General features: G+C 44.8%; 1 protein-coding gene across 1 annotated transcript; it reads left to right on the forward strand.

The window, feature by feature from the left end:
• KLF9 (KLF transcription factor 9) lies at positions 1–25,309 on the forward strand. The gene is made up of 2 exons (XM_030877018.3): positions 1–1,495; positions 21,894–25,309. Exons 1-2 carry the CDS (start codon positions 991–993, stop codon positions 22,121–22,123), a joined length of 735 nt encoding a protein of 244 aa, XP_030732878.1. The 5' UTR covers positions 1–990; the 3' UTR covers positions 22,124–25,309.
• Positions 25,310–26,216: the final 907 nt, after the last annotated feature.

Below are 26,216 nucleotides of genomic sequence, written 5' to 3' on the forward strand. Positions count from 1 at the left end.
TTTGCGAGCTGGAAAATGAAACTGAAGTTCTCTTTTGTCGTAAGAAGGAACGCAACCGAGTAGGGAAGGTGTATCCCACAGCTCCGCAAGCTGGAACGTGAGCCAAGAGGCCTGGACCGGCTAAGGGATTGAGAGACACTCCCAGAGATGCGCGGCTGCTCCTTTCCAGCCTCCCGGCTGTTACCCTTTTAAATGTCAGCGTTCGAGGCTGTAGAGGTAGCACGAGGCATCGAAACAGAACTGTCGGATTGGCCGCACGCCTCAGTTCTAGACGCACCTCTCCACCGAAAGACTGTTCTGACTGGCAGAGGAAGAAAGTAAACAGAGTTGAATCACCCTCCCCACTGGCCAATTGGAGGGGGTTTGGATTGTGACGTGATGGGATTCTGCGAAATTGTTACTGAGCGAGAGAATGCCGGAACGGTGCGCACCGGCAAGAGCAGGGGCTCAGAAGCCGTCAGTGGACTGGGGGAAAAGTGTCTCTTAGACCTGGCGCTTGGTCCGGCCCTTGCCACCCACGTCCGGGTGGTTGGGTGAATGTCCTAGGGCTTTGGCTGGACTGAAAAGGCGGCCGAGGGCGTGTACCTCTCTTGCAGTTTCCTCTCCCAGCGCCTCGGGGCGTTTTCGGTCGAATAAACTTGCGACGACCGCCACGTGTGGCATCTTTCCAGGGGAGCCGGCTCGGAGCAGACTGCGCGCCCGTCGGGCGGATTGCGCCCGGCTCTGGGCACCGGAGGCGGCGAGAGGCGGCAGCGCGGCGGAGCCCGGGGCCGTGGATGCTGCGTGCGGAGGCGCTGCCGGTTACGTAAAGATGAGGGGCTGAGGTCGCCTCGGCGCTCCTGCGAGTCGGAAGCGCCCCGCGCCCCCGCCCCCTTGGCCGCTGCGCCGCGCCGCGCCGCGCTCGTCGTCCGAGGCCAGGGCACGGCGAGCTGAACCTCCGCAGCCACCGCCAAGTTTGGCCGCGCCTCCGGGGCTGCTGTCGCCCGCACCATGTCCGCGGCCGCCTACATGGACTTCGTGGCTGCCCAGTGTCTGGTTTCCATTTCGAACCGCGCTGCGGTGCCGGAGCATGGGGGCGCTCCGGACGCCGAGCGGCTGCGACTACCTGAGCGCGAGGTGACCAAGGAGCATGGTGACCCGGGGGACACCTGGAAGGATTACTGCACGCTGGTCACCATCGCCAAGAGCTTGTTGGACCTGAACAAGTATCGACCTATCCAGACCCCCTCGGTGTGCAGCGACAGCCTGGAGAGTCCAGATGAGGATATGGGATCCGACAGCGACGTGACCACCGAATCTGGGTCGAGTCCTTCCCACAGCCCGGAGGAGAGACAGGATCCTGGCAGCGCGCCCAGCCCGCTCTCCCTCCTCCACCCTGGAGTGGCTGCGAAGGGGAAACACGCCTCCGAAAAGAGGCACAAGTGCCCCTACAGTGGCTGTGGGAAAGTCTATGGAAAATCCTCCCATCTCAAAGCCCATTACAGAGTGCATACAGGTTAGCGGCGTCTCCCTCTCCCACCCAACTCTCGGGTTAGTTAACCTTTGGCCGGGCAGCCTTCCTGGGCGTTAAAGGACACCACGCTCGGCCGAAAGGGTGCATATACTTAGGATGAGATGCTGTTTAACTCTTTAAAATGATTGAACCGGTTAGAGACGGAAAGCTCACTCCTTAATCGTCCCCAGCCTCTAGAAGCCACGGAGAGCCTTAACCTGGCGGGCAGAGTGAGTGCCGAGTGCCAGCCGATGTGCGTGGCTTCATGGGGAGTGGTACCGCCCCTCCCCTGTCCCGCCCCGCCCCCCCCCAGGACTCCCGCACCCGGCGACTCTGGGGCCACCCCACTTGGACAGACGCTGGCGGGGGTTGGGGGGCACAGTCAAATGGCGTATCTTTTATTTTACTGTCTTGTGGGATTGCCGCGAAGTGGCCGAAACCTGGAGAAGCGGCGCACATTATATGGAACCTTTTAGGGATGACTAAGGGCTCGGTTAGCTGTATGCTTGCTACTTTTCAGGGCCTGCCAAGGTGGTTTTAAATTTGGCCAAGAGTCCCCAGAGAGGTTTAAAATAACACTGCTTCAGGCAGCAGAGAAGTTTGATCAAGTGATGGTTGGTTAACTTCACAACTAGTTAGCTTTTTTAATGAGATTTCAGAGTGGATTTTTTCCCACGTGATTTAGGTCGCACCCGCCACCCTGAATAGAGCAGTTAGTGAGGAGGTGTGGTTCTTGCCGGAGGTCAAGGCTGATGATAATGAACGTTGGGATGTTCTGGAGGCCCCGTGGAAGGGTCTCTCCCAGGGAGAGCCAAAGGCAGGGCTGATCAGATGCATGTGGCTGGTAAGACATCTGCAGTATAAAATGGGCTTTGGAGACTTATAGGAACCTTGGTCAGCCAATTCTGTTGGTTCTGTTTCACATATTCAGAAAAAGTTGGAAAGCATTCACACTTGACCATGCTGTCTCCCCATCTTTAATAAGGTTCCTTTACAGCTGCTGTTCTGATAAGGAAGCACAGTGCTTGGTCCTCTCATGAACTCCTTTCCCTCTGTCCTATAACACCATGTTTAAGAGGAGGTTGTTGGAGTTACTTGGAAAGTATTGTCGTTTTTTGGTGTAATTGTTGGTACTTTTAAGATGAGGCCCTGGGCCTGTGGTTTCAAAATGATCATTGGCTGGTTTGGTTTGGTTTTGCTTATTTAAAGAGAGGCCACGTAACTGCATCTCATATTTTATTTCCTTTGGAAAGTGCTTCTTGTGGAGGTGGCTGCTGGCACAGGAGTAAAGCTGAATTTCCTCCTCATGGTTAATGCAAAATCAGGTTCTCTTTGCGGTTGTCATCTAGGTTGCCGTAAAACAGCACATTTTAAAGTTTGTGTCTGTAAGGTTGATGTGCCTGGCTTGGGGGATGTGACCTTTAGTGAGGCTCCCAGGGTGAAGTAGGGGTATATTAACCAGAGGGTGTTACTCACCAACAGCTGTTGGGCGGGCCTGGCTGTGTCAGCCATGTTCCCAGAGTTCAGCTCACAGGGACACCCACTGCCACCTTGAGCAAAGGCACTTTCTCCTTCAGGGAGCTGCCCAGTTGTGCAGTTGGGGAGGCCTGCGGAGCTCCTCTGTTAGCTCCCTGAGTCTGTCCAACTCAGAAGAGCATTCTGGGCCGTTCTGCTGAGTGATTTTCTCAGGCATATAGAAATGGCTGCTAATGTGTGCGTGCACGCACGCTGCTCTTTAATTCTCCACGAGGCAAGTGAGCTCAGTTGTTTCAGGAGAACCTTTTACACAGTCCGGAGTGGAAAACGAAGTGAAGTGTTAATCCCATTTTATATGCTACAGTCAGTCTTTTGAAACTAGTGATGTGGTAATTGCAGGTGTCTTATTTATGTTTGGGGGCTCTGTAATGCTAGGACATGGTTGGACAAAAACCTCAGCCTCTGTAAAGACTGTCAGAAGTGTACTCCTGCTAGAGAAGGTGTGTGCAAGGGATACTCTAAATACGAGACTCGTAGGAGGTCTCATGCATTTGGAAGTTTCCCATTCAGCTTCCAGTTAGATTGTCTTTAGGGTGGGGTAGCATCTTGATTGAAAAAATTTTTTAAAATTTTTCTATTTTTTGCTGGTATTAAACCCAGAAGATGGTCAAGAGATAGCAGTTGGAATGTCTGTATTTTGTGAAGACTTTTTAAGAACTAAAATTCCAGCCACACCCCCCCTGCACAATGTGGCCCAACCAGAATCCCTCCTGCTGCTTGCTCCTATCCTCCTAGAGTCTCATACAGATGCCACTTTTATAGAACCAGTGGCTTTATTTATATATTTATTTGTTTTGGCCACGCTGCATGGCATGCGGGATCTTACTTTCCTGACCAGGGATCGAAGCGCAGAGTCTTAACCGCTGGACCACCTGGGAAGTTCCAGAACCAGTGGCTTTAGAAGTTGAGACACTTAAAATTGTGTTTAGTTCAGTGCAGTTATTTCTAGAGTATCCTAAGAGAAAAGACCCCTTTGAGGTGGACTGAGGTGGGTTCTGATTTGTCCTTCTGTTTCCCAGTTGTGAGATGTTAACCTAGTTCAGAGTTTGTAAACTAGAGGTCTGCTGCGGAATTTGCTTTGCAAATTTGTTTGGCTTGACTAGCACAGGGTTTGTAAAGATTTTGTTACTAACATGAAAAAATCAGGATTTCCACACAAATCCAGATTTCTGGCTTCTCTGGAAAAATCGAATGAACTGGCAATACTGCGTCTGAATTCCTGCCCAGCAACAATTGGCTTGAACTGACGGTTCTTTATATGAGGCAGTTTCCCTTATTTTAATCATTTACATGGTCTCTGTTGGCATTTAAGTTTGCAGTCTCTTCTCTATTTGAGCCTCAGTTTCTTAATCCACAAGATAGGGTACCATCTCTGAACTTGGATTCTTGTGCAAAGATAATAGTTTGTGTGTACTGGGCAGAGCTTAAAATCAGGAAACATAGCAGAAACTTATTTTTAAGTAGTACAGTACTTTACGTTTTCTAATACTGTGTTCAGTTTGTTTTTCTTCACCCTCTAGATCAGATATCTTCTCAGGTGATGTACCTCTAAAATTTAAGCAGTGGATCCATGGTTAATCTGAGAAAAAGTACAAGGAATATGAACTTTTCTGTCTCCAGACCTTTTGGACACTTTAGAGTGTATTTATTGTTTCTGATTAAGTATTAGACCCATTGGAGTACTTTTCCTGAAAACATACTGAGCTTATTATTTGAAAATGCAACCCACTTTAAGTTTATCTTGGCACACCCCACATCCACACGCCACCCCCCACCTCTGAGCACACACCCCAAATTGGCCTCCACAAACCCACACCCAAACCCACTGACTCCCCAGACCCTCTCCCACGTCCCCTCAGCCTCTCTAGGACCGCGAAAAGAAAAAAGAAAAAAGGATTATCCCAAGTTTCCTAACTTTGTGGTCACCCTGCGCATGCACACAGGCACACCCACACACACATAGACACATGGGGGTATCTTTTGGAGAGGTAAACAACTGCATCCAAATTCCAGCTCAAAAGTCATCAGAACCAGCTGATGTAGAGTCATGCTAGGTTGCCATCGCAGTGATAGAAACCTTAGGCCTTACTTCCATGCCAGGTACAATTTTACTATCTTTTTGGAGGGTCTTAAATCAGCTGTCCCCAAATGGTGACAATGGGTTGAGCTTAAGGGCACTGCTTACAGGATTCTGCAAACCAGAAAGCCCTAAATCCCAATCAGCACACCCCAGTTTTGTGGGAAAAATTTTAAAACAATGTACTTTTTTAATAGGGCAGAAGGAAGTTCGTGAAAAACAAGGAAAGACAAGAGCTGCAAAAGCAGCCAGCAGTGGCTGCTTCTGTTTCTCTTCATCCTGTTTGAACATTTCTCTGGGCTACCTAGAATATCTGGTGGAGGGGACCTGGGTAGCTCCCACCATGGAAGTTATCCTCCAAACAGGAAATAGATTTTCTGGCCCCTCTAGCAACGTCCATCACTGGCTAGCTCTAACTCAGGCGGATTTCCTTCCCTGAGACTAAAGTTTTAAAAGTTTGCTTATACAGGAGCCAGGCCTGCTCTGTGCCTCGTGAACTCTTCTTCCTTAATTGCTACAAAAAGCTTTGGAGTCAACTTTTTGGTTCGGGAGAGTCTAGTACCATCAGAGGTATGAGAAGGACCCACTTCCGTTACCCAGGAGGCAGGGGTTGAGGGACAGGGCAGGGTGTTGAAATGGCCTCTGGGCAGCCCATTAATTCGCCCCTGCCCAGTCTTTCCCACTTGCTCTTCTCTTCCTGAGTAGAAGGGAGGCCCTGTGCCTTGGTCCTGAAGGAAACCACCTCTCTGCCCCCTTCTTCTTTCCATAATGCTCCCCAAAGTGATGTAGAGTGGTATTTCATAGCCTGACATGCTTCATCCAAGATGTATTTACAATTAAGTCTGAGTGGGGCCTGCATAGATCATCGTTTTGCCACCTTTTCTTCCACTTTGTCTCCCCTAAGGAGATTAGCCATTTTTTCCCCTATAATTGTCCTCCCCGTGACATTTTAGTACCACAGACATACTGTAGAGCTGCTTATGTACTGTGCCCCTTTATAAGGCCACAAACCATTGTAATAGCTAAGACTTTTATAACCTGCCAAAGAGACAATCTTTGCCCTGTGGGGGCGATTTCACCCCCATCCCCATCCCCAGTGAGACTGTCTAGACCCAGGCTCACGTAACCTGTCGGGGAAAAAATGAGAGCAAAGGACTGCAAACAGGCTCTAGCTGTGGAGGATGATAGGAGTCTAAGAATTGCAAAGATGTCCTGCAGGGTTTGCTTCTGGGTTTCAGACAAGAGGCTAGAGGCTCCCTTGCTTCCAAGGAAAGATGGCCCACAGCTGCTTGAGCCCCAGCTCACTGCTGTAATCTCACCCTGGGGACTGAGGCCTGTGAGGGGGCCTAACAGCTCGTTATTCCTGGTCCTGGAGGTAGGAAGGACCAGTTGCTCCCTCCTCACTTCCCTCCCCCCCCACCCCATCCTTCATCATCCTGCACCTAGCTGCCCTAGCAAGACAAAGCGGGGTTGCCTTAGAAGAACTGCTGCTGCTGGCGGGATTACTGTCTCACAACAGAAAATACAAGTGGAGTAGAATTACAGAGTGAAACCATTGTTTCCCGTGATTTTCCTCTCAAATCTGTGAGTGGTGAGAAGAGAGAGGGGAGGAATGCAAGTGGAGCCTGGGTCAGGGAGGGAGGTACCAGAGTCCACAGCGTGCTGTTTTGACGGTAACACCCCATTACCTTCAGACGCAAAGATGTAACCTGAGGGAAATCAGTTCTTGAGACTCTGAACATAAGGGTCAGATATACATTCCTGGCTCAACTGTTGACGCTTATCCTAGGAACTAGTCATTCTGCAATGTCTGTGGGAAATTCCCCGATTTAACTTCCCAGGGAGAAACATCATGTGACATATTGGGAAAGTGGCTGACAATGGTCTTCCTTAAAAAGCTCATTGAGAAAAAAAGTGGGTGGGTGATTTCCCAGTATTCACTCGTTCAGGAGCCCCTAAAGCAACCTGACGTGGTGCCCTGGTTAGAGTCGGATTTCTTGACCATCATTTTGATTTCAGAATGCCTTATGATCGTGAGCATACTTGATTTAAAAAAAAAGAAAAGAAAAGCCAGCTTTGTCAATTTTGTTAGTCTTCCAAAAATTTTTTCCAGTTACTTTTTAAATATTCTTTCCTCCTCTTGTCTGTTCTCAGGCTTGGAGAAAGAGCTTGCAGCATTCCAGGCCTCTGCTGCTAGAATCCTCCCCCACCTCCGACCCTCCCACCTTTTCCTAATGTTTCTCCAGCAAACCCCGCCCCCACTGAAGAGCGTAAATTAGTGCCTAGTAATTGGTACAAAGGCAGTTTCTGTTTCTATGCAACACATGCAAAAAGGAGGGGCAAAGGAAGGAGAAAAGCCCACAGACAGTTAAAAAGGGAAAGAAATGGGATCCTCTGCTGTGGTCTTTGAGCAGTCCTGTCTCTTGCTCTGCCCCACTTTTTGTTGGGAAGTTAGTCACAGGCCTAAGCCCAACTCAGAGCATTTGGTGTAAGCAGTTGTTAGTATCAAAAGAATAGAATTTGGATGTTGGAAGTGACCTTGAGAGGTCATCACATCCATCATTTTGTCTGTAAAAAAGTGAATGCTTTTTTTTTTTTAACCCTCTCAGATAGATGAGGATTGTTCCATTGAAGCATTGGGGGTGCTCTGGAGGGTTTGGAAGCACACCACCAGGGTTCAAAGTCTGGCTCTCTGCCTTGGCAGGCACGTAACGTTGAGCAGAGCGTAGAAGCTACCAGAGCCTCAGTTTCCTCAGCAGCACAATGAGGACATGGGGTCCTGGGAAGTTGAAGTGCTCCAGGCCGGAGTTTAGCCAAATGGAGATCTTCCTTCACTGTGAATTCTTTGCAGTTCTTAGGTTTGGATTCCTTTCCCCCATGGTCTCCTGAGGATTTTTCAATCTGGTTAACATTTTTTTGTTTTGTTTTAACCTTGGTTTAAAGAGCTGCTTTGCATTAACCAAATTAACGGAGTGAAAGGGCAGAGGGGGAGTCAGTCGGGGGGTGGGGGGGTGGGGGGGGTGGGGGTGGGGGAAGCTCTGCCCTTTTATTATGGGAGCGGCCAAGGCCATTGCTTGTGGGATTTCCTACTCCTGCCTTCCTGGAGCCCTCCCGAAACTTTAATACCTTTTTGGTGCTTTAAGGCCAGGAGTAGACATTTGTCTTATCCCAGCCTCAAATGGTCCCCTCAGCAAATAATAGGACTAACGTTAGTTATTATTCATAGAGAATGCCTTTCCCACTAAGGGAGTGAGAGGCATCCATCTTTCATGCGTGGGATTTTCCAAGGCATCCTTTCTATTTGTGATTAAAGCCCATGTTTACAACGGTGCACCCGCAGGCTTCCCTTGTAATCTCAGTTTATCAGCCTTTCGAGTCTTGAGATGAGAATTGAACGTCTGGATCTGAAATCTAAAGGTTCTAGAGCTGCAAGAACCAGTAAGCTCACCATCTAAGCCCAGGACCACTGGGCATGTGAATTTTTTTTTTAACCAAAATTGAAAATGATCGCAAATTTGAACAGCAGAATGGAATTCGGCCCTGATTGAGCCCTTTTTTTGTTTTTTTTTGAAGTGAGGACTTTATTTAAATAGATTAAAATAAAGAGACGGGAGCTTAAGTCATACAAAACTAATGACAAGGATTTGAAAAGCAGGCAGCAGTATTTTGTATTAAACAAAGTGTGAACGTTTTTCCATGGCGAGTCTCCGTTGTTTTAGAAGTGCCTCCCAGAGGACCTGACTTGAACCGAAGTGGGGCAGTGAGGCAGGCAATAGACAAAAGCACAAAAATCCTGCCTGAGAATTATGGACATTTAATAACTGGAAGGAATCTTACAGATCCTCTTTCATCAGAGAGATGGAGATTTTTACCATCTCTCCCTTCCAGGGAGCCAGCTTTGATGAGACAGAGGCAGTCAGAAAAGCAGAGTAAGGCCTGTGAGAAGGAAACCAGGCCACCCTAAGGAACTTGAAGATGAGGGGTCTCCAGAGAGGTCTCTACCTTCAGCAGGGAGGCAGTAGGTAGAGCCAGTAGAACACCGGCTTAGGGGTCCCTCCGACCTGTGTTTGAATCCTGCCTCTGCCACTTTCTAATTATGAGAACTCTCTGAGCCTCAGTTTTCCCATCTGTAAAATGGAGTTCAGTAATTATATATTCATAGAGTTTTTATGAAACTTAATTCAGATGAGGTATTTAATGCATTTAGCACAGTGTCTCCATATACTAAGTATTACAATTAAAAATAATCTACATGTGTTGGCCAGAAGCCCTTGAGGTGCTTAGAATTTTTGTTTACAGTTCCACATTAATCCAGCAGCAGCTCATTCATTTAAATAATACTTGTTATCGAGTAACTGTTACATGCAAAGAGGTGTGCTAGATGTTGACAGCAGGTACTGTGAATGTTGTGGATAATAATAGTGTTGATAGTAATAATAATTATAAATTATTAATACTAGTAATAATGCTATTGATAGTGATGATAATGAAGCATCCAGCATGTATTACACTCCAAGTTCCAAGCCAAATGGTTTACACACATTGTTACATTTAAACTCCCAGAAGTCCTATGCGATAGGAAGGTACTCTTATTCTCATTTTATAGGAGGAATTGGAGTTAGTTAACTTAGTCCAAGGTTACTCTGAAGTTTTCCTACTATGTTTCTAGGTGCTTGGAGTTGCACCGTGAATGGTTGTTGACGAGGACTCCTTGGGTTTTTGCCAGTAGTAAGAGACCCTGTGTTTTGCATGGCTCTCTTGGATTTGGCCCCGAAGCCACCATTGTCTATACTCTTGGGTTCTAGCTCTGGCTTCTGGTTTGTTTTTATGAAGCTTGGTGAGGAATACCTTCAGAAATCATGGACCTGGCCAAACCTATCCTGTATTTTCCAGTAGCTATCCAGAACCTTCATCCTTCCAATTGAAAAAGATCCCAGTTGTGGGTCCACAGCTGTTTTAATCAAGCCTCTTGGTTGTAAGGAACAGAACCCAAACTTGGACTGGCTTAGTAAAAATGAGAACTTCATAGGTTGCCATTTCCACCGCCTTTGGGGTCACTCTAGTGTTAGGGATCTCTGGATACAGGTGGTCAGTGCCTTCCTCTCTCCCTGGCCCAGCCTTGCTCTCCTCTGCTTTGGCTTCATTCACCCGCAGGCTGTCTCTGAACGGTGGTAAGATAGCTGCCAGCAGTTCGGACTTCCATCCTGCCAATTCAGCAAGCCCTGTGGAAAGACAGTTCCCCTTTTCTAGTGATTCCAGCAAAAGTCCCAGGCTTCAGGCTTCAGAACACAGAATTTTGTGCCTGTCCCTGAACTCAGTCACTGTGGCACAGCTGGGTCACATCCAACCTCTGGGCCTGGGGTGTGGGGTCGCCCGCCTGGAATTACGTAAACTCAGAGTGAGGAAGGAATGGTTTCCAAAAGGAAATTCAGGGTGTGCTGTTTATCACCCCAAAGAGGCAATAGGTGCCAGACAGGCGAAACCAGCAGCTGTTCATTCGATCCACCCATTTAGAACTACAGACAGGATATTCCCAAAGGCAGAGTTTGACAAAATGAGAGACAGATTAGTATGACAACAATTTCTCTCATTTTTCTCCCCTTTGAAGAGAAAGAGCTCTGAACTCTCTCTGGAGTTCAACCTTTAAGATAGCTGTATACTAAATAGTCTTTGTAAAAGATAGATTATTTCAACACGTATTTCTTATCGTCAGGATCAGCCCCATAGGCCCTGCTCAGTGGATGTTCTAGAAGCCAGTACCCAAAACCTCACACGGAACACGTATAGCGGCAACAATGTGATCATTGGCACCATTCACTTGGTCTTAATTCCAGTCGTCTATTTTAATGCCCAGAGAAATGAATTGTGTTTACGTGAACGTTTGTCACCCTGTGTGCTAATAGAGAGAGGCCTTGTCTTTACAAAGATGAGCTGTTTATATGGTGGTTCCCAATGGGATTCAGAAATCTATTCGGTGTACGTAATGCCCAACAAAAACACCGCAATAAATCGTAAGAGGCAAAAATTAGATCTTAAAAATAACTTTAAAAACATATAAAAATGACTTAAATCCCTATGCTGTCATAATTCTACAGTAGTTTTGTACCATTGCTGTTTTAATGAAAATAAGCAGAATGACAAGCAAACAGCTGCTTTCCCCCGTGGGTGTTGCAATTCATACCCATGGCCAGCCACAGGATGCTTGTCTGCTGAGCATTGCCCACCGAAGCGGGGGTTCCCAGTGTGAAACAGACACAGTCTGCACCTCTGACCTGAGTCATGTTTTCTCAGTGCCCTGCTTGCTCCCAAACTTCAAAGCGCTGTCCAGGAACGCCTGCCCCAGGAGGGCTGAGGGAGTCAGGCAGGGGCTGTTTGGTAAGAGCTGGACAGCTCAACCCTGCCGTTCTTCGTGGTCTTTGGTGACAAACACCAGACTGTATGAATTAGTGGCTCACTCCGTAAAAGCTGGAAAAATGATGTGTTGATGGCGCATGTGGCATGTGTGAGTAGGATCTGTGGTCATCGCAGCCTTACTCTCATGCCAGCAGTGTACAGAGGTTGAGCCCGGAGAGAAACAACTGGAAACCTGATGCTGGAGCACCGTCACTAGTCACTCTGGGTCACTGCGAGTGCCGTGACCTGAGTGGCAGGTAGAGGAGGCATCCACTAACCAGACAACAGCCTCCTGTGTCTTCCTGGTTTGCTCATTGTCTTTTCTGAGCCAAAGAGAACTGAGTTCTCTTGAGCCCCCCTGCCCCTGTCTTTTCTGAGCTAAAGAGAACTGAGTTCTCTTGAGCCCCCCTGCCCTCCCCACCATTTCTGCTGTTGGTGGACAAACTTTATCTTGGCAATTTGGGGTCTCTCAGTCTCTTTTGTGTTAAGTTTTATTCTCTTTTGGGTACATAGTCACAAAATCAGAGTTCTCTCTGTCTCTCCTTTTGCCTTTCTTTCTCCTGGGAGTGATCTGCTTGGTGGGCAAGAGCCTCACCTCTTCTTCCGGCATCATGGAAGGGCTGTCCGTGTTGCGTGCCATCCTTTGACCTTGCTGGTCTCCCCCAGGGTGCCCTATACCAGCTTGGGTCCTGGTCCTCAGATGAAACATTAGGAGGGGTGGAAACTTAGGCAAACACTTGAGACCCTTTTCTCAGCGTGGCTACCCAGCTCCTCAGGTGCCCTGCTGTGTGTGGCGACTTCCCTAGAGAGGCTCAGACAGGCTCCAGGCATGCCGTGGGCCAGGCAGCAGTGGTCGGCCTCTGGGACTGCCCAAGACTGTTTCTAATAGGAGAGTCCAGAACGCTTGCACTTCTCAGACCTCTGTATCTGTTCCCTAAACACAGCTCCTCCAGTTTCTCTCCCTATAGCTCAGGTCTTGCTACAAGCTCTGGCAAATTAAGAGAATTTGAGGATTTCAGGGTCTGCTTTACATTTTTAAAGCTCTATTTTGAAACCTCAAGCTTAGCAGCAACTTACTTGTTTTAAACTGTCTCTTCCCTCCCCGAGGCAATGCATCTGGAAAGGAGGGCCTGGGAGTAAGAGGATTAGAAAAACACGGAAAAGGCTGTCTCTACATTTAGTTAAGGCCTGTGTTCTGCTTTCACCTCTAATCTTGTTCAGTGCTCAGAACTGAAGCTAGAATTTGAAAACTGGTTCTAAGGATGTCCTTGGGCGAGTCATTGGCTCTCTGAGTTGGCTTCATCGGAAACAGGATGGGTTTGAATTAAGGTGGTCATAAAAATAACCCAGAATGCAAAGATTCAAAGAATCTACGTTCTCAGCATAGCTTTGCCATCAAACTTACATATCCTGTTCAATGTTTAGTGCCTAGTAGGTTATTTATTTACTATTTCTCTTTTCCACAAAGAACTGGGCAGAGGCAGTACAGGCTGGGGTGGGAGGAAGAATGCAGTCATGGGAATTGGCTAATCTGGGCCTGGACCTAGCTGTGTGGACGTGGATAGGTCACCTTACGTCTCTGCCATTTCAGAGTTGCTGAGCTGGGGGCCAGGTAATGGAGACATCAAGGCATAATGATATATCTCTTACTGGGTTGAGAACCTAAAGAGTCAAGACTCTATTGTCTGTTGTCTTCCTTTCTGAGGTCCTGGCACATGTGCCATCTCACAGATCAGTTGAGAATGTGGGAATGTGCAAGCAATATTCGGACAGGCTTGCTTCCAAATAGCTAGGCACCAGCTTCCGGTGAGGAAGTACTGCATGGCAGACGTTACGGACACCCACTTCCCAGTTCAGAACCTCAAGTATGGAGACAGGCTGCTTTCCACAGATAATCACAGGGACCAGGAAGTAAAATCTCACATCCAGACGCTATAATGAGTCCGTTGTATCAACAAATGAAATGTAAAAGGAAACCAAATCACAAGAGGGATTCAGAGAGAGAGGCCAGGAGCAAACCATAATGTGATGGGATGGCATTCAGGCAGGATTCTTCTGAAGCTATCAAGAATTTCTGTCTTTTTAGGACATCTACCTGTGTAGGTAGTAGCAACATTTCTGGCGAACAGGAGGCTTTTAATTTCTTGATTTTTGAGTTTGATATTAATTGGAATGATTTATGCAGGGAAATGTAGAATTGGCTGTACCCAGACGATGCAAGTGTATGGGTGCTTCTGCACTTGGGTGTGGAAATGAAAAACAGTAAAGCAAAGCTCACATTTTTGTACCTGCAGGTTAGCATTGCTTTCCCATGGGGAAGGAGGACCGATGATAATGGACAGTGGGGTGTCGATGGCTTCGGGTTGCGGCAACTGTGTGGGCTGGTGCTGCACCAGGAACACTGCGCTGGGCTCTGGGCTTTGTGTATCTGCGCCTCTTTCTCCCCCTGCTTCCTAAGGAGCCTGCTCCTTGGTGGGGCAGCCCTGCCATCGCTGCCTGTGTCACTTGGTATCTGAAGGGAGATTCCTGTCTCTTCTCAAGGGCCGTTTTTCTTTCACATATGGAAGAAGGAGAGGAGGAGGTGGGGGAGGAGTGAGAAAACACACGTAGCTTACTCTGAAAGTTTCTTACTTTCTAACAATTTGAGAAGGAAGCAGAAGGATTCTTTGCCTTTCTTTGGTCTTGGACACTGGAGTCTATTTCTCAATAGAGTGTAAACCACCCACCCCTCGAATGGAATCGGATCTTGATCAACCCATTGGTGGAAAAATTTGAACTCATATGCATCAAAACAGTTGTTACCTTTGTTTTGTGTAAGACTTTTCTGACTTCTCATTATAAAAGAAATTTGTACTTGCTTAAAAAACTCAGAAAACATAGGGGGAAATTACAAAAAGAAGTAGAGGTTATCCCCTCACCTGTAGATAACTATTGTTCATATTTTGCATATATTCTTCCAGGATTTTTCCTCTCCTTAGAAGTTCACACACATACACAGCAGATCACGCACTGCTCTTTTCACTTAGCCATGTATTGCTAACATCTTCTGTATAGAATAATCTAGTACCTTTTTAACAGGCACATATTATTCCACTGCATGGAACACTAAAGTATTAAACCAGTTCTTTATTGTTAGACATTTAGGTTGTCACCAAGCTTTACCTTTTATAAACAATGTTGGTATCCTTGTATATTTTTGTTTTCCTCCCTAATTGTTACCACAAATAATTCCTGGACAAATGTATTGCCAGGTGGTCCTGGAACAATTCTGATTTCCACCCATGCCTGTTTCCTCATGCCACCATCAATGATAGGTATATGAACATACTTTTTAACACTTTTACCAGCCTGATGTGTATTTCATTGGTGTCTTGATTGGCATGTTTTGATTACTTATGAGATTGACTATATTTTCATATATTTATTAATTGGATGTTAGTAGTTCTTATTTTATAGATTACTTGTTTGCATCCTTGCCCAATTTTATTAAGTTGGGCTATTCATTTTGATTTGCTAGTGCCCTTTCTGTACCACAGATTTTAACCTTTTGTCATAGGCTGCAATTTCCTTTATTTGTTCACTGTTTTGGTTCTTAAATTTTTTTTTTTTTTTTTTTTTGCGCTACACGGGCCTCTCACTGTTGTGGCGTCTCCCGTTGCGGAGCACAGGCTCCAGACGCGCAGGCTCAGCAGCCATGGCTCATGGGCCCAGCTGCTCCGCGGCACGTGGGGATACTCCCAGACCGGGGCACGAACCCGTGTCCCCTGCATCGGCAGGCGGACTTTCAACCACTGCGCCACCAGGGAAGCTCCCCTGGTTCTTAAATTTTTTTACTTACGTGTGTGTGTGTGTGTATATGTATCTTACCATGCAGAAGTTTAACATTTTTAAGTATTTTAAAACTATCCTTCAAATAGGGTACTGCCTTTGATTTCATGTTTGGGAAGTCTCTCCCTATTCCGGGATTCTAAAAATATTCACCTGTATTTTCTTTTACCTTTATGGTTTTATTTTTTACATTTACGTGTACAGTAAATGTAAATAATTCCATTTGGAATTTAAGTGTAAGGTATAAGGGTAGGGATCCAGATTTAATTTTTTTTTTTTTTACCAGATATCTATGCCATTTATTGAATTAAACATTCTTTTCTTCACTGATTTGAAATGCCCATCCCTGTAGTCTTGGGTTTATCTTCAGACTTGACTCTGCTCCACTGATTTGTCTTTTCCTATGCTGGTATCGCACTATCTTAATTTTTGCAGCTTTAATCATACATTTTAATAACTGGTATTGCAAGTGCTCATTTATTATTGTTCTATTCCAAAATTGTCTTGGCAAGTGGAGGGTATTTATTCTTCCCAATGAACTTTAAAATAATTTTGTCAAGTTCAAGAAAAAAGAATTTCTATGGTGTGTGTTAATTTCATAGATGAATTTGTACAGAATTGCCATATTCAGAACATTGGGTCTTGCCATCAATGGGACATGGGAAATGTCCCATTTATTCATTTCCTTTCATATCGTAGTTTTATGTTTTTCTTCATGCAGGTCCTGAACTTTATTGGTGGGCTTATCCTGACTGACTATGCTTAGCATATAAGAAAACCATTGCTCTTTTGTATATTTACACCTATGAATGCATTTTTTTCTTCAATTATTTTATTGAAGTATAGGTGATTTACAGTGCTGTGCCAGTCTCTGCTCTGCATTTTTAACTTTTGTTATCTTAGACTTTCCGAATAGGAAGTTGTATCAGTTGCAAGTAATTCTTATTTTGCCTCCTCCTTCCCACAATTTACTTCTTAATTTGTTATCTAATTGCACTCACTAGCATTTCCTGAACAACGTTAAATAGCTACAGTGATTGGGGCAGGAGTCCATTCCTGCCTTGCCTGACTTCCGTGGGAATGCGGCCTTCATTTTACTGTTGACCCTGCTGGGGAAAGGTCTGAATCTATATTTTCTATCCTGTTAAGGAACTATTTTGTTTTCCTAAAAGCTTTTATTAGGGATGGATGTTGAATTTTATCAGATATTGTTCTGCATTTATGAAGGCAAGATATGAGTGTGGGTGGGGGTGAATTTAACCTATTAAATGACATGTAATATCATTATGATTTTCCAATATCAAATTATCCTTTTATCTCTGGAATCCTAGTTGCTTTTTTGTAATTAAGAAAAACACTATTTTTCCTCAAGAAACAGCCTTGATTTTGTACATCTGTGCGAAGCTATGATTATTAATTGACATTTTTAGAGTTCTATTTTGAAAAGGAGGCCCAATTCCCTTAGATTTGTTTTACTAGATTGGGTTACTTTTCCTCAAAGCAGTGGAAGCTTCAGAGTTGGTATTTTTAACCCTCTTAAACCCAATTAAGTTTAGCCCATTTTGGGCTCTTCTGTGGAGTTGTGGGAGGGGAAGAGAGAGGATCAGAGGGGGGAGGGGGAGGGTCGAGACCCTAGGCCAGGACTGCAATGGCTGTCCATCTGAGCTCTGGGGAGCTTGGACAGGGCTGGATATATCCAGTTAGCAATCCCCGTATTTGTCCTCATTCTCCCTCTATATGGAAAGCTCACCACTGTTCACTTCACGACTTTACCGAGAAGAATAAGCTTCACTTGACATCATCAACTAATCACCGGGTAGGGTGGAGGCTCCTTAAAAGCAATGAGCCATCAAGTTAGCGAGTGCATAGCCAGAAGGCCCCCCCTCCGCTTCTCTTGAACCCACTGGAGACCCAGGAGAGTTCTGGAGGCCTGACCTGTCTCTGCAAAGAAAGCCTTTTACACGTTTGATGCAGTGTTCAGTAGCCGTTTTGATCCCGTATGTTTTATACTCAGAGCTGAGTCTGTCAGTGAGAGGCGCTGAGCTTGTTGCTGAAGGGGAAGGGAAGTGGTATATAAATAATGAGAATGCACAGAAACTTGTGCTGTTACCAGCTCTGCTCCAGTAAAGCAGACTTTATTGTGTCACTGCCTCTGGGTGTGTTTTCCTGTGAAGGCCAGAAATAAAGCACGAGTACATGTCTGTCCTTTTTTATTTTTTTCCCCCAGGAGGATGGTAACTCTCTCATTAATACGAAAGACAAGTTTAAATATTCTTTAACTGATAGTTGCTTTACCATATGATTTGTTCTGTATAAAGAAGGTTAACCATTCTTTTGGGGGCCTTAGCCTTGAGCTGAAAGGAAGGGCCTGGGGCTTCCCTGGTGGCGCAGTGGGTGGGAGTCCGCCTGCCGATGCAGGGGACACGGGTTCATGCCCCGGTCCGGGAAGATCCCACATGCCGCGGAGCGGTTGGGCCCGTGAGCCATGGCCGCTGAGCCTGCGCGTCCGGAGCCTGTGCTCCGCAACGGGAGAGGCCACAGTGGTGAGAGGCCCGCGTACCGCAAAAACAAAAAACAACAAAAAAAAAACACGTATCTTTTTCTAGATACCTTAATATGTGTCTATCATTAACTAACATGTGGAAATGCATCCTATAGTATAGGTTGTATGCAAACTCTCCACTGGGTTAAAGAGGTGGTTGATTTCATAGGGCTGCAAATTGCAAATCCCCAAGAAGAATCCAGGTCCCCTGAACACACACTGCTTGGCTGGCACAGTGTTTCATCAAGTGTCGAATTTGAATGCCTTTATGTGTGGAAAGCACTCCGCAGTTGGCCCCAGATTCCTCTACAATCCATGGTCTAATATACTTGGCATTTCACCCACTTTTCTTATGTGTCTGGCTCCTGAAGACATTTGGAATTACAGATCCTGGTGTACACTAGATAGAAATTCAGGCCTGCAGGTTGAGATCAGGGGTCAGCCAACTTTCTATAAAGGACCAGATAGCAAATATTCTAGGTTTTGTGGTCCGTACGATCTCTTATCACTACTCAACACTGCTGTCGTAGTGAAAAAGCAGCCATAGGTAATACATAAACAATGAGTATGATTGTGTTCCAGTGCAACTCTGTATGCGGACATGAAAACCTGAATTTCATATAACTTTCCCCTGCCACAAAATGTTACTGTTTGGTTTTTTTCAACCATTTGGTAAAAACTAAGTATAGGAATGGTGTTTATTCCAGCAGGTCAGATTTGACCTATGGTCCATAGTTTGCTAACCCCTGATTTAGATCATTGACCAAAAGCCCCTAATGCTTTTCCAAAGGATCTGAGAAAAATCAAAATGATTCTAGAGCTTTTAGACCAGCAACTCACTTCCAAGTAGATCTATTTTTAAACGCTTGGAAACTGTAAGCTTGAATTATACACGTTATATGAATCTAACAAAGGCTACTGTTGGCTCTTATTTGCTCTGGGCTCTGTGGGTGACCCTGTGTCTCTGAAGCACTCAGGGAAAAGGATGCTAGGTCAATGACAGCACCTGGATTAGAAGCAATGAGAACAATCACATGCCAACTGTGAGGGGCAGTGAAGAGTGTGTAGCCATAAGCTAGACCGAAAGGGAATCCGATGGGAATGGACCCTGATTACACTTGAAATCTTTGTAAATCATAAGCATATAAATGCTTAATAGATCTCCAGTACATGCAGCTGATTCAGGCTTCATGATGATTTCCCACTGACTATCACTTCCATCTTGTTAAAACAAGGGGTGCCTTATTTCTTTTCCAGTCTTAGCACACAGTAGAGTGGTCTTCTGACCCATTTTTCCCACAATGGACACAGATCCGTTCAAATAAATTAATCTCCCCTCATGACTCGCTTGAAAGAAACATGTGCCGGTGAATAACTAAACCACATTACCACTCCTTCAAGGAAACAACCTCTGATGGGTGTCTGTCCTAAGAAGTGTTGAGAAAACACAGAACTTTTCCTTGTCATTGTTTTCCTCCCCACCAAATCCTCAAGCAGTGGAGAGAGGGCTTCAGGAAAGGGACAACAGACAGGGGTTTTTGGTCTGTTGTTTTTTTTTTTTACAACTTATCACGCTATGAATTCTAACTATTCATTATATTTTTTAACATAACATGTTTAAAGAACACTTCTCCCATAGATTCTTCATTTGGGTTAGTGAGGACTTGGCTGCAGTCTGATTCAGAAATAGCCCGGAAATATTCCTGTGGTCTGGGAACTTCTGAGCAGGATTTGGTCACCTGCGCGACCTGGAGTTTGAGCAGACTCAGCGCGCACACGCGCACAGAGCTGAGGCCTTTACTAAATGCTTGACAGCACAAGTAGCACGGAGGTCAGACGGGATGCTGTCCTTGCCCAGCGAAGCTTAACCTTGTTGGGTTATGATAACCTGCATTTTGCCTTTTGCTCAAAAGTTCTGCTGAACTGGGTAAAAATGCTTTTTAATCCAACAGAAGTTGCAGAAGTGTAGTTTTCAACTCCGTCATTGGATTTTTCAGAGGCTTCAGTCTGAAGCTCCTTTTTTCCTCTCCCTCTCTTTTTGGCCCTCTGAGTATCCTCGTACAGCATCCACCTTGGGTAGGGCTCAGGGCTCACTGGCTTGCTATTGCCTTTTGCTGCTGTGGCTTTGCAGCTTAGAGCTCAGTGAGGAAATACTTATACTTAGACCTGTGTATAGTGAATCTGTTTATACAAATTTGTTTTGCCCACATCAGGTTTCCCATAAGAGCAGGTAGGTTGTACATGGCGTGATGGCTATATCTCTGCTTAGAGAACAGCAAGTAAAACCTTAGTCACGAAGGTGATAGAGGTATTTTGTTGTTATTATCTTTATTTTCACATCTCTGGCACAGGTTAGGAGAAGCTTAGGGAAAAGAATCATTTTTGGATGACTCAGATGCACCACGCTGGGCAGCTCCAGGCCCTTTGAGCCTCTCTCTGTGTCCCAGGAAGGTGGGAACAGGAGTGAGAAAAGATTCACTCCTCACACCTACCTAAGGAGTGTCTGGAGAGTTCTGTGGAAACCAGAGTCTGTGTCCTGAGTCTGTGAAGCAGCTGCTTTGGGCTGTGCTTGGAAAGGTGTGAGGAGTAGGTAGGCAGGTGCTCAGAGCTGGGGGGTGGTGACAGTCACTCACAAGAAGAGCAAGCAAGACTCTGATCTTAAGCAGCTCTTTCTGCCTTTCTGCTTGTGTGTGTCCTGCCCAACAAACATGGACACAGACTCTCCCCTGCCAATGCAGGGGTCAGGAGGCCCCCAGTGCTGGCCTGATCATGTCTGGAGGGTGGGCTTAGCTGCGTTTTAAGTGGGACGAGGAGACAATAGCGTGAATCTGAGGAGAGCAACCGTAATGGGAGGGATGTGGAAACTCTGACAAGTATTAAGCCTCATCTGTAAAATGGGCCACCTCCGTGGGGTGTCCTGTAAGAAGTCAGTGAGATAATGCGTGTGAAACCCTTAGTGCTGTGCCTGCGCTTATGTTATTATTTTAGAATTATGTGAGTTCTTCTTTTATGAGAAATATGGAAGAAACTGGGATTGTTTCAACTAGACCAGAAGAGATTAGAGAATGGCGTGATAGCAGTCTTCAGATAGTTAAGGGATTATTATGTGGCAGAGGGAAAAAACTAATTTTTAGTGTTAAGACAATATAACTTAAGATATGGCCTTCGCAGGAAGGCAGGTTTCACATCAATAAGAGTGTTTATTACAGGGATGCTCAGAAACAAGCAGGCTTCCTTGGCAGGTAAGGGGCTCTGCCACCGGAATTGCTCAGGCAGAGGTTGGGTGGCCAAACACTCAGGAGCTTAAGGGGAGATGCCTGCCTCTGGTGGGAGGTTGGTTGGATTAGATGCCCCAGTTCTCTTCCATCTGTACAATGCCAGGAAGTTTAGCAAAGGGCTAAGGTTTTTGACTCCTCGGAGAGAACTCGTGAAACCAGCAACCGTGTAGACAAAAACTGGAAAATATAGTTTCCAAGGCTCTTGGGGATCCATTGGGTACAAATAGCAAGCTCATTTACCTAGAGAAGATGACTCTCAGCAATTTCTTCATGGTATTACTTTGTTAGGGCTGCCATGACAAAGTACCACAGACTGGGTGGCTTAAACAATAGAAATTTATTTCTCACCGTTTTGGAGGCTGGGAGTCCAAGATTAAGATGTTGGCAGAGTCAATTTCTTCTGAGGCCCGTCTCCCTGGCTTGTAGCTGGCCGTCTTCTCCCAGCATCTTCACACAGCCTTTCCTCTGCAAGTCTGTGACCTAATCTCCTCTTCTTATAAAGACACCAGTCATTAGATTACATGACCTCATGTAACATTAATCACCTCTTTAAAGACCCTATCTCCAAATACAGCCACATTCTGAGGTACTGGGGGTTAGGACTTCAGCCTATGAATGGGGGGCACACAATTCAGCCCAGAACACAAAGGAGTTATTTCCTGAGTCATGGGGATGGTTGACCAGGACCAGCCTGGAGAATTTCGGTTACACGTTCTTTAACCTGTATCCCTGATTCTCTTCTTTTAGGTGAACGGCCCTTTCCCTGCACGTGGCCAGACTGCCTTAAAAAGTTCTCTCGCTCCGACGAGCTGACCCGCCACTACCGGACCCACACGGGGGAGAAGCAGTTCCGCTGTCCGCTGTGTGAGAAGCGCTTCATGAGGAGCGACCACCTGACCAAGCACGCCCGGCGGCACACGGAGTTCCACCCCAGCATGATCAAGCGATCCAAAAAGGCGCTGGCCAACCCTTTGTGAGGTGCTGCCCACCCGAGCCAGGGAGGGACGGACCCGGAAGGACGAACTACTCCCAGCGAACAGACAGACAGGTGGGAACCATGGCCCAGAAGAGGCGCGCTGCCAGCACAGGAAGTCGCTGTTCTTTGGTCACTAGTCTAATTTTCCTCTCCCTGCGTTGTTTTTAAAAAGCACATTGTAGCCTAAGATCAAAGTCAACACTTGGTCCCCCTTGCAGAGGCAACTCTGAACCGTCTCTGACTGTTGGAGGGAAGATAAATGCTTTTTTTTTTTTTTTCCTCTCCTTAATTTTCTTTTGGGGGTGGGTGGAGGGGTGGCAGGTGTGGGGAGGGGGTTAAAGCCAAGACTGGGGTAGAATTTTAAAGATTCAACACTGGTGTACATATGTCTGACTGGGTGAGTTGACTCGTAGCATCACGCAGTGATTCTGGGCCCTTTCTGCTTGCTGTCTCTCAGAATTGTTTTCTTACCTTTTAATGTAATGACGAGTGTGCTTCAGTTTCTTTAGCAAAACCACTCTCTTGAATCACGTTACCTTTTGAGATACGAAACGCCATAGCACAGCTGTCTTTATGCAAGCAAGAGCACATCTACTCCAGCATGATCTGTCATCTAAAGACTTGAAAACAAAAAAGTTACTTATAGCCAATGGGTAAGCAGTATGAATTTATACTAATCAAGACACACCTTTGAAAGGTTACTGTAAGTACAGAACTTTCAAACCTTGCTTTGTATGAATTGTACTTTTTGAACATAAGCTGCACTTTTATTTTCTAACGCAGAGGATGAATAAGTTAAATACATGCTTTAAGGATAGAAGCAGACATTCTGTTTGGAACCACGTTATAATCTGCTTATTTTACAGTATACACGTTTCCCTATGAAATCATGGCAGAGATGTGAGGGCAGAATATATACAACAGACGCTGAAGGAGAAGGAGGGTAGTATATATATTTTTTAATTTAAAAAAGAACAAACAATTTTAACTCTATTAACTTTTCCAAAATTTCCGGTCCTTTTAATTAACCTCTTCTTATTGTACCATAATGCCACGAAGGGCGAGGGCTTTGACTCTGTTGGGTTTTATTTGAATGGGTGCATAACAGTAACTAGCTCTGGAAACGTTTATTCTTTGGGGAAGAGGTTTGTCGGTTACCGTCCCATGTTCCTACAGAACCGCCACTAACAGGTGCAAGAGTTACGTAAAAGGAAAAGGGAGCTGAAATGTGAAAAGAAAAATAACATACCCCTATAAGTAGTGAGCGCTAAGGGAAGATACCACGATGATTTCAGAGGAGACTGCGCAAAATCATCCCTTTTGGAGAAGGAAGGCACATGGAACATATAGGAATGAAAACACAACACTGTATCTTTTACATCAGTAGCCTCACCACTATAAGATCTCGTATCCAGGGGTCTAAAATGGCCTCAACCACTATATGCATAATATGCCATTTACCTGAAAACTTAATTTTGGCCTTTACGTGGTCAGAAAAATGAACCGAGTTTTCATCATTGAGAAGAAACCTCAAATAGGGGAGTCAGCAGTGATCGTGGGGGAAATGTTTACATATTCTTCTTTTTCATCAGAAACAACGTTTTCTGACAATTTTATCTGATATTTAAAACAGGGAGTTATGGTGCACTCTAGTTTATACGTGTGCTATGAGATGTGTTGTGTAAACCTGGGGTGAATTCATCATTTCACCTGACACATGCTTGTTTCCAGTTCAGAACCAGTGTGGACTCCTGCAGCCGGCATGGGTCACAGCTGACTCCAACTTCCAATACAGTAGCCATCACTAGCACGGTGTTTTTCTTTTGTTTGTTTAACCAGCGTAGTTGTATTAGTAGTTCTGTAAAGAGAACTGCTTTTAACATTAGGGACTGGGAGCAGTCCATGGGATAAAAAGGAAAGTGTTTTCTCACGGGAAAACATGTCAGGAAAAATAAAGAACACTTTCTACCTCTGTTTCAGATTTTTGAAACGCTTATTTTAAACCAAATTTTAATTTCTGTGTCCAAAATAAGTTTTAAGGACATCTGTTCTTCCATATGAAATAGGTTAGGCTGCCTATTTCTTACTGAACTCATGGAATGGTTCTGCTTGTGACCCTCTGCATGCTGCCTTTTAGTGAGTGAGGAGTTTGGCGTTGCCTAGCAACCCACTAACTTGTACAAACTCATCTTTCCCTCACAGAACGAAATGAAGGAAAACCAAGCAAAGTCAGTGAAAGACAATCTTTGTAGTTTCAGGAGTAAATCTACATGTGGCTTTTGTCCAGCACTTAGATGGTTGTAAATGCAGCAACTTGTTTTAAAAAAAAAAATGCACAATTTACTTCCCCAAAAAAGTTGCTACTTGCCTTTTCAAGTCGTTGAAGAACACACATTTGATATTCTCTTCTATGTTATAGTAACATAACGTATAAACTCAAGGCTTTTTATTCCTTGTGATAACTCCTGTTTTAAAATGTCACAAAACAGGAACCAGCATTCTAATTAGATTTACTCTATCAAGATATGGTTCAAATAGGACTACTAGAGTTCGTTGAACACTAAAACTATGAAACAATTACTTTTTATATTAAAAAGACCATGGATTTAACTTAAAAAAATCCAAATGGAGGATAGTAATTTTTGTTTACTTTTTTAACCAAACTGAATTTTTTGAAAGACTGTTGCAGGTGTTTCAAAAGAAAGAAAAATTGTTTTATCTAATACTGTAAGTAGCTGTCATATTCTGGAAAATTTAATAGTTTTAGAGTTAAGATAACTCCTCTCCTTGGTTAGGGAAGAAGAAAGCCCTTCACCACTGTGGAACGATGCCGTGGCTTTAAGGTGTAGCCCTACATCATGCTTCTTTTGAGAATTATATTTGGTATAGTTATAATTACAGAAACTGACTCGTTGTCAGTTTGCAGGTAGATTAAGCACAGTACTCATCACTCTGGATAGATTGAGATGTTCTTTCACAACAGATGAATGATCTGTAACACTGTAAGATACTGATCTTTACAACTGTTTAATCAGTTTTATTTTTGTACAGTATTAGTGACCTAAGTTATTTTGCTGTCCCGTTTTTGTAAATCAAATGAAATTATAAAAGAGGATTCTGACAGTAGGTATTTTGTACATATGTATATATGTTGTCCAAATAAAAATAATAAATGATAAAGATTGAATTGTTCCAGCCATTATGTGTTGTAAAAGGGGCATGTTCTTGTCATACTGGGGGTTACTTCTTTAACTTGTGATGAGTGCAAAGATGATTTACCCTATAGGCCTTTCAACACGTGAGATATTTGTGTAGACTTGTGTGTATTTACTATTCACAGACCTCTGAGGAAGTAGGTGGAACGGAGGCCACGTGAAATCACTGTATTATACTGGAGGGGAATATTTATATTTCAGGTAAATCACTTAAAGAGGTTTATAAAGCTCATAACTGTTCTGGTGTGTGCCAGGAACTAGTCAGAGGATATTACTCAGATTGTTCTCTTGAGATATGGTATTGATAAGGACACACAAGTTGAAGTCTCAAAGGCAAAACAATAGACCCATTAAACCAAGTGAAGATGAACACCAAAGTGTGTGTGTGTGTGTGTGTGTGTGTGTAATTTAGTCTAGAGAATCTAAAACCTGTCATTGTAGTATAATCTAGTATAGATATATACTAGCTAGCTAGTGTTTGTTAAGGTTTTATTGTATGCTAGTCACAGTGCCGAGTGTTTAGGACTTTTTTCTCATTTTATCTTTTCAGCAGCTCTGTACAGCTGCTTACAGAAGATACCATTGTTATCCACATATTTCAGATGAGGAAATTACTAACTTGCTAAAAGATACATCTAGTAAGTGGTATACACCATATTTAAATCTGGATCTGCTGAATCCAACCCTCCATCTGTCTATGCCTGCAGCAGGTTATTTGCATTTGACTCATTTTATTGAGCAACTGTTAGTGCCACACATTGTTGTCACTGAGGACAGGAAGGTGACAAAAACGTACCAGCTCTCTGCATTCAAGGAGTTTATGTGTTAGTGGATGGAAACACATAAGCAAGTAAACAAATTACCCATGTGATTTTGGAT

This window comes from Globicephala melas, chromosome 6 (genome assembly GCF_963455315.2).
Source record: "Globicephala melas chromosome 6, mGloMel1.2, whole genome shotgun sequence".
In the NCBI taxonomy this organism is placed as follows: domain Eukaryota; kingdom Metazoa; phylum Chordata; class Mammalia; order Artiodactyla; family Delphinidae; genus Globicephala; species Globicephala melas.

What these genes read in the sequence shown, in the direction of transcription:
- KLF9 (XM_030877018.3), top strand. Translation starts at nt 991, where the DNA reads ATGTCCGCGGCCGCCTACATGGACTTCGTGGCTGCCCAGTGTCTGGTT. An exon ending in CCATTACAGAGTGCATACAG is followed by an intron (nt 1,496 to 21,893) that starts GTTAGCGGCGTC and finishes CTCTTCTTTTAG; the next exon opens with GTGAACGGCCCTTTCCCTGC.